Below are 18608 nucleotides of genomic sequence, written 5' to 3'. Positions count from 1 at the left end.
TTTTTTTAATTTATTTATTTATGCATACAAGAGCTGGGGTACAGACCAGAGGTGCGTGTGTGTGTATTCACCAGAGACAGAGTGGGGAACAGAACAGTTAGACTGAAATACACTGCTGAGGGGAGTCAGGAGAGGTCTGCTGCACCATGTGGGTAGCTCCCTGGCCGGCCGGGGATCGAACTCGTGCTGCAGGGGCTGCTGATTGCCCCATAGTGCGGGGCTTAACCCCGTGCGCGACCAGGGCGGCCCTGACGTTTGATTTTTAAAGGGACGCTCCCAGCGAATGACCGCACGCCCCGCCCACCCTCCCCGCCCACCGCGTCCGCCCGCCCCGCCCACCGCGTCCACCCGCCCCGCCCACCGCGTCCACCCGCCCCGCCCACCGCGTCCACCCGCCCCGCCCACCCGCCCCAGATCAAATCCACGCTGCACCTACCGCGCAGGCGCACGAAGGGCGGGGCTGAAGCGGAGGCCGGGCCAGCGGCGATTGGTCGGATCTGGGCCCCACCCTGCGCCGGGAGGTCACGTGGCCGCCTGGGACGGGCGCACGGAGTCGGGCAGCTTTTACATCCGCGCGCGCCCATCGTTCCGGCCGCCGGTGGAACGAACGCGCTTTGGCTGCGGCGCTTGTGCGAGGCACCGCTGAACCCGCTCCCGCTCCCGCCTTCTCTTCGCGGGGTGAGCGTTTCCCCTCAGTGGGAGGTGACGGGAGGTGACGGCTTTCCGCGGCCGCCAGCCGGAAGCCGCGTACTCCGCTGACAGCCGCCGGGCCGCGGCCGGGGCTGGGTGAGGGGCTGTTGAACGGTCGCGGGCGCCCGGCGGGGGAGGGCGGTGAGGTGAGGGGCTGCTCTCATTGGCGGGGCCGGTTTTGGCGCGCTCTCCGCTCCGCGCTCCCTATTGGCCGACGGGCGCCGTCGCGAAGCGCGCGCGGCGATTGGACAATTCGGGCGCGCCGCCCTGCAGTGCCCGCCCCTCGCGGGTCGCGGGGTCTGGGGATCCGAGGGGCGACCCGGCGGGGCCTGGCGGAGTGAGGGGGAATCAGCCTGGGGGTGCCCGGCGGTCGGGATGAGGCGGGACACCCACCCCTTTCCCTGTGGTTGGCCTTGATCGGGCAGGTCTGCACACTGGGCTCTCGGGAGAAGGTCGCGGACTCCTGCGTCTCCCGTTGAGAAACTACACCTGCGCAGGTGACCTTGGTCTCACCTGGTCGTCGGCAGGTCCTCTGGGCTCAGCCCTCTGCTGGGATTTTAAATCTGGTTATTTAGAAAAGTAGAGCATCAAAATAAGGGTGCGAGCTTGCTGAGAGTGCGGTAAATATCTAAAGCATTAGCTTTTTTTAGTTCATCCGTGACTGAACTTTTTTTTTTTTAATATTTATTTATGCATGCAAGAACTGGGGTGCAGGCCAGAGATTCAGGGGGTGAGAGGATTCACCAGAGTAGAGAGGGCAGCAGAACAAGCGGATCCACTGAAATACACTGCTGAGGGGAGCAGCAGGCGAGTCAGGAGAGGTCTGCTGCACCACGTGGGTAGCTCCCTGGCCGGGGATCGAACTGGCCTGGGATCGAACTCGTGCTGCAGAGGCTTGGACAGCTTCCAGCACAGCCATCGACCCTACCCCTAACCCTAGCCCTAAAGACGTGCCATGAACCAGTGCTCGCTACTCACTGGCATGCGCTTTCCTATCTTCTAGTCCCTTCCATTCCAATGTTGAGTTAACAGTTTTCTGGACAACGTTGCTTATGGCTCCGAGAATGATTTCAGGAATCCAGGCGATCACCTGCAATTTGAAAGACATCTCCAAAGCCCCATTGAGTACCCTGACCATGTCTTGTTTCACATGAAATAGGAAAAAAAAAAAAAAAATAGGGTGCCTCGCACAATTAGATTGTTTTCTTTAACTTTTTTGTTAGTGTGTGTCGGTGTGCTAGGGCACAGTGTAAAATGTATTAACCTGAGATGGAGCTAGCCAAGGTTTGAAGGGCACTGAATTGGGTAAAGAGATGACCACAAAATCAGGAACTCTGGGAGACATAGACTTGACTCTGGAGTTGGATTTGGGGTGAGTCAGGCCTAGAGGTCTAGTTGATCACATTACATACCCCTTTATCTTCATGCATCTCTTTCCTTTCTTCCCTCTGTCTCAGTTCCTGGTGATTAAGCATTTCTACAAATGTAAATGCAAGATCTCATTTGATCAGATGCGAAGTCACTATTAAGCTGGTACCAGAGCCAGGTTTGTTCTGGCTTTAAATGTACCTTTGAAAGAGCAGAGTTAGGATGTAGTTCTTTAGGATGGACTTGAGCACACGGAGTAATTAGGCTTTGCTTTTTCTGGTGACCAATTCTGAGATCTCTGAAAGCACTGTTACCTGATGCAGGGTGCCATCATGTTTTGTAATTTGTTGAGAATACATAATTTTCCTAATTTAGTAACAAGGCTTTGCCATTTAGAATTATTGTGTCTTTTTATGTAGAGATAATCATGAGTCACTAACTTTAGTTATTGACAGGTAAGTTTGCGTATAGTGAGAAAGGATTATTTTTAAAATTCATGACTCATTTTATTTATATGGATATTTTCAACAACCACAAAACTAGACTTTACCTTCAGGTACAAACACAAATTCTGTTTTTGAATTACTAATCTTTTGTTCTTCACCAGGTGTATAATGAATCCCAATATGAAGCAGAAACAAGAAGGAATCCAAGAATATGTGAAGGTATGTGATAGAATTACTTAGATTTACTGTAGAAAGCATGTGGTTAGAAGTTTTTTGATGTAATTTAGCCATATTTATTCTGGCTGTAATTTCTATGAACCTTACATTACTGATTTTTCAGTCTGAGAACTTTTAAAAAATTAAATATGAATATTAAGTTTTCTGACCCACAAACAGGGGAAGTCTTTGTATTTACTTAGATCTTTCTTTCAATAATGTTATGTAATTTTATACTGTTAATTTTTTTGTGGCGTATATGCTTATTGCTGTTAGAGGTAGAGTTGTTTCCTAAATTGAATTTTTGCTGTATTCATTGCTACTACATAGTAATACAATTTGTTTCTGTATCTTGATCTTATATTCTTCAACCTTGCTGAATTTATTAGTTCTGATAGTTTTTACTAGATTCCTTCCTTAGTAGGAATTTCTGTATTTATGCAAGATTATTATTATACTGTTTCTACTATTACATTTCATGAAATGATTTTATCAAAATTGTATCTTCAGAATTAGTGTCTTTGCTCATGGAGACACATTTTGCATTATATTGCACATATTTCCAGAATATATCATACTCATTACCATCTAAACTCCTTATTGTACCATACTTCTTAAATCTCTCTATGCCGCTGCCACTGGAAAATCTCTTTCCAAATATTTTATGTATGTCTATCCAAAGATGTGCCTTTTCCCAAAAGTTTCCAAATAACTACAGAGTTTTGCTTTTGAGTTTGTAATTTTGACCACCTATGCTATTATGCTTCTAAATGAATTCACAGCTTAGAACCTACCACACAGCTTGCATTATATTCTGAGCCTTCCTGGGGATGAGACCCCCCATCTTCTGGAAAGCCCTATCTGCTTGTAGATTTAAATTACATAGAGCAAATACAGGCCTTCCATAAGTGATAGCAGATGGTTTTATGATAGGTTGTTTTATTTGCCTTCCATACTTAGTATCCTCCTTACATTCATTTTCTTAAATTCATTTTCTTGAAAACTGCTTTATATTATTTGTGGTTTTGATTCCATCAGCTTCCATTGGATAATGATAATCTTCCCATAGTACATTGTGTGTGTTTAGACTTTTTATTAGAAAGTTTTCAAATATTCAAAAATAGAGTCAACAGTAAAATAATCTGTTTCCTTCCCTACTTCAGTTACCAGTATATGTCCAGTCTTGTTTCATCTACATCTCCATTCATTCCCCTTTTCCACCAGATTATTTGGGAGCAAATCACAGACCAATAATTACATAATTTCAGTAGACCCTTACGTTTAAAGAAAAGTCTAGCTGCGCTAACGCCACTTGGTAATAAAAGGACCTGTATTCTGTTTGGTTCAAGTTCTGCGTTCAAAACTCACCTTTTGCTGAGTTATTTATTTACCATGTTAAGCTGCAATTTACTCATCTATAAAATGAAAGAATTGGACTAAAACTAGTTCTGTAAGAGTCAATTTTAGGAGTTTACGAATTCCTTGACAGGTATATGCAAACTTCTGTGTGAGTTTGCGCTATGCATTCTTTTTTCTTTGGTGAGACAGGGGTCCATAAAATCTCAAATTGTTTTCTTAGAAAGGTTGAGACCTATTAATATGTAAGAGCCTTTCTAAAAAGTCAGTTATTCCAATGCATGATCTATATTTAAAAAATGATAATAGTGTACTTTGGGATCTGGCTGCTAGCTATAAAGCTTACCTATATAAAAGTAAAGTCTTGGAAATTGTCATTTTTTTTCTTTTGTGGTAATAATTCAGCTGACTTCTTTGACCATTATTAGTAGCAAGCATTAAATACATTAATACCTATTATTAAGATTCCAAGATTGTTTTTTTCTATTTGTCTGGAGACTGTTGACTAATCTATAATATAAATTATATCTGAAATGTTGGTGTAATGTTTGTTCTCAGAGTAGCTGGCATTGTCCTTCAGTTAAATAGTGAGATAATGATCAGCAGTAGAAACTTTACCGTGGGAAAAATGAACTCTTGCCATGTGAAGTACAGTGTGGAATCACTAACTTTCTCACGCTGCTTTGGTATCGTGTTCTTGCTAACCTTGTTTGAGTATTTACCATTGTTTGCTATCCCATGGTGGCAGTATAACTAATGATTTTTTTTTTTTTTTTTTTGGCAAAAAATAGAGAGAGCTCTTGGATCAGGAAATCTACAGGAAGGTATTTACATATTACAAGGAAGGCAATAGTTTTTCCAAAACAATAGCTTGGGCTTGTTGGGATATTTTACTATGCCTCAGGCACTGACATTTTAGCCATCTGCTGTGAATGGATGTGAAGCAAAACTGCATGACAAAGGTTGTGAGGGGTGCTCTATTACATGTATATTTGGTTTTGTGTAAAGTATGTTCTTGAAAATGATATTCCTTTGAAGAATACATATAAATGTGCTAGGGGATAGTCACAAGAGAAGTTTGAAATGAATCCCTTTTTGGGTAAGAGGTATTTTGCAGTGTAAACAACCTTTTTCCTCCAGTTTCCTCTTTTGTGAATTTCTGCCACGTTAGGATGTTTAGAAAATTGTTGTTTTTTGCGTGTGGAAGACCTTTTAAGAGGGATATAAATATTCCTATTTTACTAGAATTTCATCATACATGGTTTGAAATATTGTGACAAGTTTTAATAAATTTTTATTTTAACTGGTTACTATTAGCTGACAAAAATGACTTTAGCAAGAGCATATATTGAAATGTGAGGAGAGAAGTTACTTGTTTGTAACACGTTTCGGTGATCGAATCTGTAGAATTTCTTCAGACTTTATTGTAATTTTAAAGAAATGAAATGTTTGCTAGTTGATTAAACCAGTGTCTTGTTTATGTGTAGCTTTCTAAAAGTATATAGAACACCAATTATTAGTGTTCTTAGTGTTTCCTTTTCTCCTAAATTATAGTAGGACTAAAACAGTGACAATCCATAGAAAACTCTGTAACCAGATAATGAATTATCTTGACTTTTAGAATAGTCCTGTTCCAAGAAGAACTCTGAAGATGATTCAGCCTTCCGCAGCTGGATCTCTTGTTGGAAGAGAAAATGAGGTATGTGTTACTGCACTAGAATGGAGTACAACTAAAACTGCAATATTGAAAATTTGGCAATATTAAAAAACATTGCCAAAATATTCTTGGTCAGAAGGACCTAAATCATTGAAATTTGCAAATGATTTAACAATTACATATGCCTCACAGAAGTAGTATTTGTTGAATTATTCATTGACAAAACCACTCAGCTTTTCTTGTTCATTAAATCAAAATAAATGAGATTGATACATGTATTCATTATAGTTGGTTAAAGGCATGTCCAAAAGGAAACATTGGAATAACCAGTTAATATCTAAGACTTCCAACTCTGGCGCTGTGACTGTCCCAGAACATAGTGAAAATAAAGATCTTGGAGAAGTTACCCAAGAAGCATTTGATCTTATGATTACAGGTATAGAACTTTTACTTATTTATATTAAACTTTTATTTTGAAATTTTAAATATTATAAAGGTATTTATTATACTCTCATGAATTCTGCCCATAGCCGCTTATTCTGAGGACACTTTTAGATATTTTACTTTTATGTTTTTGGTAATTTAAAATTGCTTTTGTTGAAAATATACAAATACTATAAATCTGGACAGGACCTATTGTTTGGTGAGATCCAGATATGGTTGATAAATTCCAGGAAAAGACAGTGGTTAATATTGGCAGCTATGATACTGGATTGCCTTAGGGGTTAATAAGATTAGAAATGATCTTTTCAGAAAAAACATCTAGAGAATAAAGTAAAGAGGAATTTGGACACCCTAGAAGAATATGAAGTAAGGAAGCCAACAGAAACATGACTGAGATCGAGGGAGTGAAGATGGAGATATATTGTGCCTGTAGTAAATGCTAGGTTTTAATGGAATGGCAATGGAAATCAAGAGAGGAAACTAATGATGTTTTATAAGCATTATTTTAAATGATTGCTTCCGTGCTAGTCATAGGACACCTGATGTTATTACTGATTTAAAAAGTTGAGATTTAGAGCTAAGTTTGTTGACTTTCTCAAGGTCATATTGACATTTGGGTTCCTAGTGACCTGCTTGGAGAACAATAAGGAGAAAGAGAAGTAGTAGACAGTAGGATTTTATAAGGCAAAATTAGGAAAGGTTGATTGGATATTTAGGAAATAAACTCCTTAATATTTTTGGTTTTCCAAAATAATTTGGTTTGGTATAGTATGCTACTCTTTTTTTTTTTTTTATAGTCTAGATTTTTTATTTTTTACTTTTTGAGACACAATTTCCTGTATTTATTTGCTACTCTTTTTTAACCTACTTTTTATTTATTTTTTTACTGAAGTAACATTGTTATCTTTGTAAGGGAAATTTAGTAGATATCATTTTAACCACATGATCACATTTAATATAGCTTGTGTCTTAAGACTATCAGCATGTGCTTTCTGATGGTGCTCTGAGATGGACAGAACTTACACAATATTCTTGACAAACATAATTGCTTGAACCTAATGGAAACAAGTCCAAATATAAGTTCATTCTTGCCTTTTGTGGCAACATGGATGGAGCTTGAAAGGATAATGCTAAGTGAAATAAGTCAGAAGGAGAAAGATAAATGCCAGATGGTGTCACTCATGTGTGGACTATGAAATAACCAAATTAATAGTCAGATAAAGATAAACTGGAAAACTAACCCTTGCCAGCTCACTTCAGAACCTAAATGCCAAGGTGGTGAGGGGGAAGGGAGGGAAAGACAAAGGAGGAAGGAAGCACAGTGATCTGCTGTGGTGGAATATGAGTGAGTTGGTGGTGGGTGCACTATGGTGGTAATACCTGGTGGGTGTACCCCAATATTACCTCACTTAACAATTAATATAATTCAAATAAATACATATTAATCCAATGTATAAAATAATAGATCTAAACTTTTTCAGAAATGTCAGTGTTAAACAGACAAAAAGTACAAATAATAGCAAATGTTGCAAGCGTCTTTAACAAGGGGGAAGATAGATGTGTATTCCTTGTATGTATATTGAGATTCTTCTGAAGGATTGAAATCTTTTAAAATGTTGGGAGAAATAAAATGCAAAGAATTTATTTGGCTTTTTAACTCGGATCTTTTAAAAATGGATATGACTAAGGAATGTGGGTAGTACTAAAGTTAAATATTTTCTTTTAAATAAAAAAACTTACTGGCTTTTTACAGCATCGTATAACAGTAATGACTTTCAAAGTTACATTAATTTATTTTAGAAAATCCATCCTCTCAATATTGGAAAGAAGTGGCAGAAAAACGAAGGAAGGCTCTCTATGAAGCGCTTAAGGAAAATGAGAAAGTATGTATTGAATATATGTGGTGGCATATTTTAATGTTCCAGGATTATCTTCCTTGTTTGGCTTAGCATATTTGGTTAGAGCAATATGAACTAGTTTTAATGTTGGTCTACACAAAATTTAATTAGAAAGGCAACTGCTAGCAGAATTGTGATTAAAAAAATGAAGCCTCTGATATTCAGCACCAAAGACAGTTTCTTCTTTAGGAACTTCCTGATAAATGTGTCTATCTATATTTTCCTGGGAGGCATCTAAGTTGGTATATGGCATAGCCAATTCTATGAATACTGAGCTTTACTTATATCATGTAGCTTCATAAAGAAATTGAACAGAAGGACAATGAAATTGCCCGCCTGAAAAAGGAGAATAGAGAATTGGCTGAAGTAGCACAACATGTGCAATACATGGCAGAGGTAATCGAGGTAGGTGTTTTAACATTCATTTGATTTAAAATCATCTTTTTTCCCCTATGAAATCGAGGCAATGGTGTGACTAGTAGACACCTTTAAAAAAAAAAGTGACCAGTAAGTATTTAACAAAAAAAAAAGGGGGGGGGGGAGTAGTAGTTTCTACTTTGTAGGATGGTCGAAGATGAGATACAACAGACAGATGTGTGTATGCATGATAACAGCCTCCTATTAGGTAGTATTAACTTTTATGAAGCAAAAGAATATTTTCCTGTAAAGATATAAAAAGGAATGAACTTACCAGAAAACATATATGGAAAATATTCCACCATTGACAAGTTTTTAATTTAATCTTAATATCATTTATGAAATGTTATTTGGTGTACTAAAAATGTTTGGTGGTTATATATAACATTTTAAAATTTAGAAGTAGTTAATGTGCTTATAAGCATTAGCCTGATGTTATAAGCCTTGGCCTAAAAAATCTAAAACTAATTCACATTTGTAAAAAATCATCTTGTTGATAGTAAGAAAGTTTTTCAAATCAAAAATTGAGCTGGATTACTGCATTTTACTTAAGAGCTGTGACCAAATTAATATTTGGTTTTCACTTGAAAGTACTGTCGTAGCTTTCTTAACTGCAAAAAAAGTGTTGGTCCATATTAACAAGGTCCTTCTATAGCTAGGTTGAGAACTATTAATTTCAGTTATACTCTGAATACTTGTGCCTTATAAAACTTATTCAACTGATTTTGTTGAAATACGAGCTATAGAAATGATCCCTGAAAGTATAGTCTTGATTTTGTTGAAATATGATCTGGCAAGGTAGAGATACTTTGACATAACAATTGTTTGTGAGTGAGTTTGTAATTGTTTGAGAACCATTGTAAAAAGAACCTTATTACAACTTTGAAGGTCAGTTATATCAGCTTACTGGTAATGGACTTGGATTTTAAAGTTTTTTCAACAAATTATTGCTTTATTCTTTAACAGAGACTGAGTGATGAACCTCTGGCTAACTTTGAATCACCGGATAGTCAGGAATTTGATTCTGAAGAGGAAACTGGTGAGGATTCTGAAGTGGAAGACTCAGAAACCGGTACATGTGCTGAAGAAGTTGTATCTTCCTCTACAGATGCAAAACCCTGTATATGAAATCCAATAACATTTGGCTTTTGAAACATATACTGCCAAAGTTTACCTCCACCAGAGTTCTTTGTAGCAGAGCAAATAATTGTAAATGCAGACTTGGAATCAAACTTCCTTGTTTGAAACCTTGGGGCCCTGTTATATTAAAATACAAATACTATGTATTTTTAATCTATAAAGTTTTATGTAAATAGCATTTTCTCAGTTGTCAGATATGACTTGTGTATATGATAAATAAACTTCAGTCCCTATTGAGCATTATGTGTGTCTTAGAAGAATGGTGGATAAGAAGTCTATGTAGATAATTTTACTGTTTCTATGTTTGTATGTTAGCTCTACTGCTCTGCTCTCGTGGGAGAAATAAGGAGAATTTTTATCCTCCTTAGACTGAGATAGTTGAGGCTTAACTCCCAAACTTAATTGGACCCCAAGACCACTGTTGGCATTACTGATTTCTGAACCCCCTTGTCCAAATGTTAGATATTTTTATAGTAGTTTGTATTGTGAAGTATGAGAATCAGGTTTCCAAAGCTCCCAGAGTGAATCTGATTAGCCAGGTAAAGGCCTGACTGGCCAGTATAATCAGACTCTTCTTAGAAACTTAAAATGATGAATGAATGATGGTGATAGTACTTTAGAGAAGCAAAGTGGGGGGCAGTTTAAAGTTGCAATGAAGAGATAGGCAGGAATAGCTAAGTGTTCTGAAACATACATTACACATATAGATATTGAAGGAATGAGAAGAGCAGGGTTAAATTAATTAGGGATTTCCTATATGTACTGTTATGAAGAAAGAAAAGGACAAAATAAAGGGGAATTTTGCAAAGTATACAGTCTTGGGATTGAATACCTTTGTATAAAGTGACAATAAAGAACAATATCAAGCTTTAAAGGATTATTTTAGGTAAGTTATTTATCCTTATAGAACTTTGATTTTATTATCTCTAGTATTGAGATAAGTCTATACCTCAGTGATACTGTGAAAAATAAGACTGTTCCTTCAGTGCCTGAACCAAATATTTAAATAATGGAAGCCTTTTTAAATCTTTAGCAACATTGTCCAATAAAACTTTATGAGGCATTAGAAATATCTGTGCTGTCCTGTATGAAAACCAGGTAGCCGTGTGTGGCTATTGAGCTCTTAAAATATGGCAAGCATGTAGCCACTGGGACACCTCAGCTGCAAGTGCCTGAAGAAAGCACCACCAGGACCATGCCCCTGTGCCATCACACAGGGCATTGGAAGAGGGACTGTACCACTCCAGAGAGGGAAGGGGTCAGCCCAAACCACAGGAGAGCTACCTCTATGTAGAACCTGGGGCAGAAGACCTTTTCCGAAGCAGCCCAGCGATGAGACAGGCTCCCCTATTTACTATATGGGTGAGCCTCAGGTGACCCTGGAAGTGGGGACCACTTACTCTGCCTTACCTTATTCCAGTTCTCTTGACTGACCTACTGGTTAACTGTGCTCCTCACTATCATTGATGGCCATCCTAAGCCAGGACGCTTTACAGCACCTCTGCCCTGCTCAACACAAGGCCACGTGTTCATACATTGATTTTTAGTCTAACCTTCCTGCCCCATTCCTCTGTTAGGATGGGACATCAAGGCCAAAGCCCAAGCCAGCCTCCAATTAGCAAAATCCCCACAGCCACTGCTGGCCCTGTTAGTTGCCAAAGCAGGCAACAGGAATAGTACAGAAACCTCAGAACTCGCTGATACCCCCATTCTGGCTATAGCACCTCCAGCAAAAGAGGCGAGGGAACTGAAAAGGATTTTAATGTAAAATCTAAAATCAATTTGGGGAGCCTCCCCAGTGGCGCAGTGGTTGAGCGCTGGGTTGCGAAGCTGCCCGCAGCCTCTGTAGCGCCGGTTCGATCCCCGGCTGCTCCCTGGCCACCAGAGGAGGGTCCCACATGTCGTGCAGACCTCTACTGCCGCCCACTGCTCCCCTCAGCAAGGTACTTCGGTCCTTCTGCCTGTACCGTTCCCGCCTCTGGCTCTGGTGAATTCTCTCACCCTCCCGCGCTTCTGACTGTACCCAGTGCTTGTATAAATAAATAAATAAATAAATCTAAAAAAAAAAATCAATTTGGGGAGGACACTAAATACCCAGGCCGAGCTATCTTTTCCACCACTTTTAGTGGACAATTAAATATCCACATTCTCCCTAAGACACCCCAATATTCCCTCTAGCCAAAAGCATGAAGGGACTATAACCTCTTAGACAAAATTTCCGCCATCTGGGCCCTTTTCAAGACACCGCACTAGTAAACTTTTTGTTAAGTTTCATCTTCACAGACCATCAGACTGCAGCTCCCAGTCACAGAATGCTGTTCACAGAGTACTGAGACCTAGAAGCACAAACTGCTGCAGAATACTTGTGCAACAGGGAACCTCCCCCTTTCCGGGGGAGGTTCCCTGTTGCACTTGGACTTGGATTCTTGGGGAGCCCATTTTGGACAACCGGCACCATCCGCAGCCCTTCAGAACAATACTTAGCAACTAGCGTCGACCCTAAAACCCAGGGCTTGGCCATCGCATTCCCTTTCACACCCCATTCCCACTGTCCTAAGATGGCAAGCTAGGTAGAACCAGTGCTATGGCCCCAAATCCAACTTGAAGCAGCTACAGAAGCAGCTAGATCTTTGCCCCATTTGCAAGGATTTGTCATCCTCTTGGGAGAGCGGAAAATGTCAGGGTATTATTTAATAAGGTGAAAAACTAAGACCTCACTCTTTGTCCAGCTGGAAGGTTTGGAAGCTTAAATAGATAAAGGGAACTGATAAGGCTGGTATGGGAACAATTGTCCAAGAATGCAGAAGCAGGGCCAGGAGATAGCTTGTGTCAAAGGTCAATGCCTAAGACCAGACATCCCAGCAAATAACTGGCTCAAATTGACTCCCCCTGTCATGAAAAGCCCACGAAAACAGGTTATAAAAGGGAGCCCTAAAACCTTCATGCGCAGACTTCTGTCTCGCCCGTTGCTGAACAGTATCTGCCTTTTCCAAAAAAATAATATATGGCTAGTGTGAATGAGGAAATTTTACTTCCTGTTTACACAGCCACATGAGGTTAGTGCCTTCCAGGCAGTGCAGCTCTGCTTTAGGTATGGGCCACTAGTCTAAAGACAGAATTAAAGAAGAATAGATAAATTCAAGAATACTCCCTGTTAGGGAGATAGGGAAATGAGTTGAGCTGTTATTTAGATGAGTAAAAAAGGACTCTAGAATGGGATAGCTTGGAAAATCTGGAAAATGCCAAATATGAATTGCCAGGATTTGCTGGTAGGCAGCAAAAGAGGCGAGGGAATTGAAGAGGATTTTAGTGTAAAATCTAAAATTAGAAGAAAACAGGAAAAAAATCCTAGTGACCTGGATATGGCAAACGAATTCTCAGACACACAAAACCACAAATTATCTCAGTAAATTTGACTTCATAAAAATCAAGTCTTTTTGGGAAGACTTAAGAAAATGATAAGATACAGATCTGGGAGACAATATTTGCAAAATGTATCTGGCAAAAGATTTACATCTATTAATATATAGAACTCTTAAAATTCAATAAGCAGATAACCTGATTTTTTAAATGGGGGAAAAGATATCTACCGACAGCAAATGAACACATGGAAAGATGTCAACAATATTGGTTTTTGGGAAAGTGTAAGTTTTGGGGAGTTCATTTTGAATAACTGGCACCACCTGTAGCCCTTCAGAACAACACTTAACTAAAATTTACCCGGGTCTGAAAGCCCAAATAGCAATCATTACATTCCCTTTCACACCCCACTCCCACCGTCCTGAGACAGTGATATAAACCTAAGGTGAGATATTGCTACACACTTATACTAAATACTGCTAGGTACCTATCAGACTACCTATCATGGCTAGAGTTTACGAAAAGAAAAACTTGACCATACCAAGTACGAAGGATGGGAAGCCATGGAACTCTCCGGTGCTGGTGGCAATGTTTTAATCCTACAAATGCTATAGAAATGTTCAGTAATATCTTAAATGCACATTCCATATAACCCAGCCATTCCATTCCTAGGTATTAAGAAAATGAAAGTATTGTGTGTGCCACATGAAGATTAGTCCATAAATTGTCATAGTTTTATTTGTAATAGCCAGAGTGTCTATCAGCAAGGTGAATGGATAAACAAATTGTGGTATAGCCACAGGGTGGAATACTACTCAGCAATAAAGCAATGTAATTAGAATCACAGCATGGATCAGTCTTGATGTTAAGTAAAAAGAACCAGATAAGGGCCTCCCCTGGTGGCGCAGTGGTTGAGCGCTGGGCTGCGAGGCTGCCTGCAGCCTCTGCAGCGCGAGTTCATTTCCTGGCCGCCAGCGAGGGTCCCACAAAAAACAAAACAAAACCCAGATAAAAATACCCACTATATGCTTCCATTTAAGTAAGTAAAATTTCCACAAGAAGGCAGGACACTAAATATCCAGGCTGAGCTATGTTGCCCAGCTGTCTCTGGGAGTGTTTTTAGGGATGGATTTCAAGAGGAAGCTTGGGGTAATGAATGTTAAGTTTTCAGCTCCTGGGAATTGACCCTAGTGATGGAAGATTTGGAAGACATTTCTTTAGATGATGAGCCTAATTTTAAAGTAGATATCAAATGTCAGAAAATCTCAATGAAAATGCCTTGGAGTCAGGGTCCAAGGTCAGTCAAACCCAGCAAATTAGAATCTAAGAACTTCGAAGTTTGCTCAAAAATAGATGATTGAGTCAAGAAGATGTAGCATATATACACAATGGAATATTATTCGGCAATCAAAAAAGATAAACTCATGCCATTCGCAGCAACGTGGATGGAACGAGAAGGAATTATGCTCAGTGAAATAAACCAGATGGAAAAAGAAAAATATCGGATGGTTTTACTTATAGCAGGAATATAGGGGAACCAAATAAGATACCAGTGTAAAAAAAATAACAACAGTACAAGACACAACAAAGCAAAAATGAACAATTATAAATCAGAGCCATCCTGCAGGGGAGGAGGAGGGAGAGGGATCAGAGGGAGGGAGGAGCACAGGGGACTGAGGTGATGGTGCACAGGTGCATTGGGTAAGGAAACTTTATGGGGACTACACCTGAGGGGGTGGGGCAAATATTGTTTAAAAATGAACAATGATGATGAGAGAAAGAGAACAGGGGGGCGGAGCAACATGGCGGCGAGGAGACGCTGCGAGTAAGATCTCCCATTAAAAAAAGTTAATAGGGAGGAAAAGCGGCAGGTCCCAGTGAGAACGGACGACTCCAGCAAACTGCCCAAAGAAGAAAGTTGCCATAAAAGAGGACGAGAAGGGAGGGAAGCACAGAACCCTGCTCCCCTCCCCCGCCCACAGAGGCGGCACTCTCCGACCGGCAGAGACGAGGGAAACAACAAACCAAAACGCCCAACAAGAAAAACGGATGCAGCAAGCGGGACTGTGAGTGGAAAGGAACTATTTCAGCCACCACACCCCGTGAACGGGAGCTGAGGCGAACCCTGCAGGATCCGCCGCGGAGGTGAGCTCCAGCCGCCATTAAAGAGAGCCCCGCCCCCCAGGAGGAGACCAGCACCAGCACACAGCCCCGCCCGCCCGGTAAGCTTGCGCGAAAGCGGCGCTCGGATTGCAGCTGCCCAGGGCCCTGCGCCTGCGACCTAGGCTTGCGGGGAGACGGCGGAGGCCCTCCCTGAGTGAGCAGGAACAAGGTGCCCAGGCAGGGGAGCGGGATTCAAAAGGCGCCATTCCCGCGCCACTGATCTGGGCTACAGCCCGCGTCCTGGAACTGAGGGCTTTGGAACTGAGACCCTGGCGGAGGCCCTCCCTGAGTGAGCAGGAACAAGGCGCCCAGGCAGGGGAGCGGGATTCAAAAGGCGCCATTCCCGCGCCACTGATCTGGGCTACAGCCCGCGTCCTGGAACTGAGGGCTTTGGAACTGAGACCCGGGGCACGAAATTAGGGGCGTGGGTTCCCCACGACGGTGGGGCACAAGGCAGACACAGCACCCCAAAGCCGTTGAGGTGTACCCTACCATCCCCGCTCTGCTCCCTGTCCCACGGGGTGGAAAATCAGCTCCCCAAGGGCTCTAGGAGAGATCTCTGGTGCCACCTAGCGACTTGACCCCAGCACAGGCTACTGAAGGAGCTAGTGGCCAGCTGGGGAGTTAGCCCACACCGGGCCCCTTCTGAACAAGTAGTCTGAGCCCACAGGGAGAGCGAGCACCCACAGCCGGGGCAGACCAGGCGCGCAGAATAGTGTGCCTGAGACCAGAAGCGCAGGGAGTGTGTCCCACATCACCATTTTAGAACAGGGACATTTCTTCAGTAAAGACTACCTGCAGAAGGCTTCCTCAGGAGCCAGAGGTGAGCGGGGGAAGTTCGCCCACGCCAGAACCCCTCTGGCCTGCAGTCCAAGCCCAGAGGGGAGCAGGAACCCACTGCCGGGGCAGACCAGGCGCACAGGGGAGTGTGTCCCCACATCGGCATTTTAGAACAGGGACCTTTCTCCAGTAAAGGCTGCTTGAAACTGACAGATGACTCCTGGAAGAACCAGAGGGGAACAGAGAAGCCCACCCAAGATGCCGGCAAGTCCCAACAACACAGTGTCCCAACACATACGGCAAATTAGAAAACAGACAGTAGGGAGGAGAAGAACCACACGCAACCTAGCAACTCTCCAGAGAAAAAGCACACCACAAAAAGAAAGCCAGCCCCCAGATTGCAACGACAATAACTTGGAAGAATTTCTGAGCCTTCCAGAAAGAGAATTTAAAATTGCCGTGATTAAAAAACTGACAGAAGTCATAAAGGAAAACAATGATAAGGGAAAAATAATCAACGATCAGAAGAATGCAATTGAGTCCCTAGAGAGGGAAAACAATGGTCAGAAGAAAGAAATTGAGTCCCTAAAGAGGGAAGTAAAAGAAATGCAGGAGATCAAAGAATTAATGGAAGAACTAAAGAATTCTGGGAAAAGCAATGAAAGCAGAATAGATGAAATGGAAGAACGAATAAGTAATCTTGAAGACACAGAAATAAAAAGAACCAAAACAGAGAAGGAAAGAGAAGTACGAAGGAAAAAGAACGAAGAAAGACTTCGGGAACTATCTGACTCCATGAGGAAAGGAAATATAAGAGTTATAGGAATACCAGAAGGAGAGGAGAGAGATGTAGGAACAGAGAAAATATTCAAAGAGATAATTGAAGAGAACTTCCCAAATGTGAAGAAGGAGCTGAAAATTGATATACAAGAAGCAAGAAGAACACCAAACTTCCACGACGAAAGGAAAAATACAGCAAGACACATAATAGTAAAGCTCCCAAGAATCCAGGACAAGGAAAAAATAATGAAGCTGGCAAGAGGGAAGAAACAGATAACATTCAAAGGAAAACCAATCAGGCTGACATCAGACTTCTCCGAAGAAACACTACGGGCAAGGAGAGAGTGGAGGGACATAGTCAACAGACTCCAAGAAAACAGATGCCAACCAAGAATACTCTATCCGGCAAAGCTCTCCTTCCTCTTTGAAGAAAGAATATGGACCTTCCCAGACAAAGAGAAACTCCGGAATTTCATTGCAACTAAACCCCCACTCCAAAAAATACTACAAGGAGTCCTAAAGCCAGAAACTCAGAGCGACGAATAACAATGAAAGAAGGCCAAAAAAAAAAAAGTTATTAAAAGAATAAATAAATAAAATCAAAGGAAAGACAAACACAATGGCAAATACAGATGTTAACATATCAATATTAACTCTAAATGTAAATGGACTAAACTCTTCAATAAAAAGACACAGAGTTGCAGCCTGGATTAAGAAACAAAACCCAACCTTTTGCTGTCTCCAGGAAACACATTTAGCTACAAAAGATAAAAATAAGCTCAAAGTTAAAGGATGGAAAACAATCCTACAAGCAAATGGACCAAAAAAGAAAGCAGGAACAGCTATACTTATATCAGATAAAACAGATTTCAAACTCAAAAAGATAAAAAGAGACCCCAATGGTCACTACATTATGATCAAGGGGACAATACTTCAAGAAGAAATAACACTCATTAACATATACTCACCAAACGAAGGAGCACCAAAATATATCAGACAACTGTTGTCCTCTCTGAAAACAGACATCAGAGAAAACACATACGTAGTGGGAGACTTCAACACACCACTATCAACAATGGATAGATCAACAAGACAAAAAATAAGTAAAGAAACCAAAGCTCTAAATAAAGACCTAGAGCAATTGGGCTTAACAGACATCTATAGAACACTAAACCCCAAAAAAACGGAGTACACATTTTTCTCAAGCGCACACGGATCATTCTCCAGGATCGATCACATACTGGGGCACAAGACAAACATCAACAGATACACCAAGATTGAAATCATATCAACCATCTTTTCTGACCATGAAGGCATCAAACTAGAAATAAACCATAAAAAGAAGGCAAGGAACTTTCCTACCTCATGGAGATTAAAAACCACACTACTGGAAGACCATTGGACTAATGAGGAGATCAAAGAAGAAATTAAAAAATTTTTTGAATTGAACGACAAGGAGGACACCAATATCCTAAATGTATGGGATGCAGCAAAAGCAGTAATAAGAGGAAAATATATAACAATAGAAGCTCACATCAAGAAACAAGAAAGAACGCAAAGAAACAACCTAATCTCGAAGCTCAAAGATCTAGAAAAAGAACAACAAGAAAACCCCAAAACCAGTAGAAGAAAAGAAATAATAAAAACCAAAGCAGAAATAAATGAAATTGAAACTAAAAAAACAATCCAAAAGATCAATGAAACCAAGAGCTGGTTCTTTGAAAAAATCAATAAAATAGACAAACCCCTAGCCAGGCTCACAAAGGAAAAAAGGGAGAAAGCACAAATAAACAGGATCATCAATGAAAGAGGAGAAATCACAACGGACACAGCAGAAATCAAAAGAATAATCAGTAACTACTATGAACAGTTATATGGAAACAAGTTTAACAA

General features: G+C 41.0%; 1 protein-coding gene across 1 annotated transcript; it reads left to right on the top strand.

Moving 5' to 3' along the window:
* The first annotated feature begins 582 nt into the window (after positions 1-582).
* On the top strand, positions 583-9823 carry GMNN (geminin DNA replication inhibitor). The gene is made up of 7 exons (XM_084228470.1): positions 583-678; positions 2666-2723; positions 5698-5775; positions 6022-6169; positions 7978-8060; positions 8370-8480; positions 9459-9823. Exons 2-7 carry the CDS (start codon positions 2673-2675, stop codon positions 9618-9620), a joined length of 633 nt encoding a protein of 210 aa, XP_084084596.1. The 5' UTR covers positions 583-678; positions 2666-2672; the 3' UTR covers positions 9621-9823.
* Positions 9824-18608: the final 8785 nt, after the last annotated feature.

This window comes from Talpa europaea (genome assembly GCF_964194135.1).
Source record: "Talpa europaea genome assembly, chromosome: 2".
NCBI classification, from domain to species: domain Eukaryota; kingdom Metazoa; phylum Chordata; class Mammalia; order Eulipotyphla; family Talpidae; genus Talpa; species Talpa europaea.
Note: the sequence above shows the minus strand (reverse complement) of the source record. Positions and strands in the feature narration are given on the sequence as shown.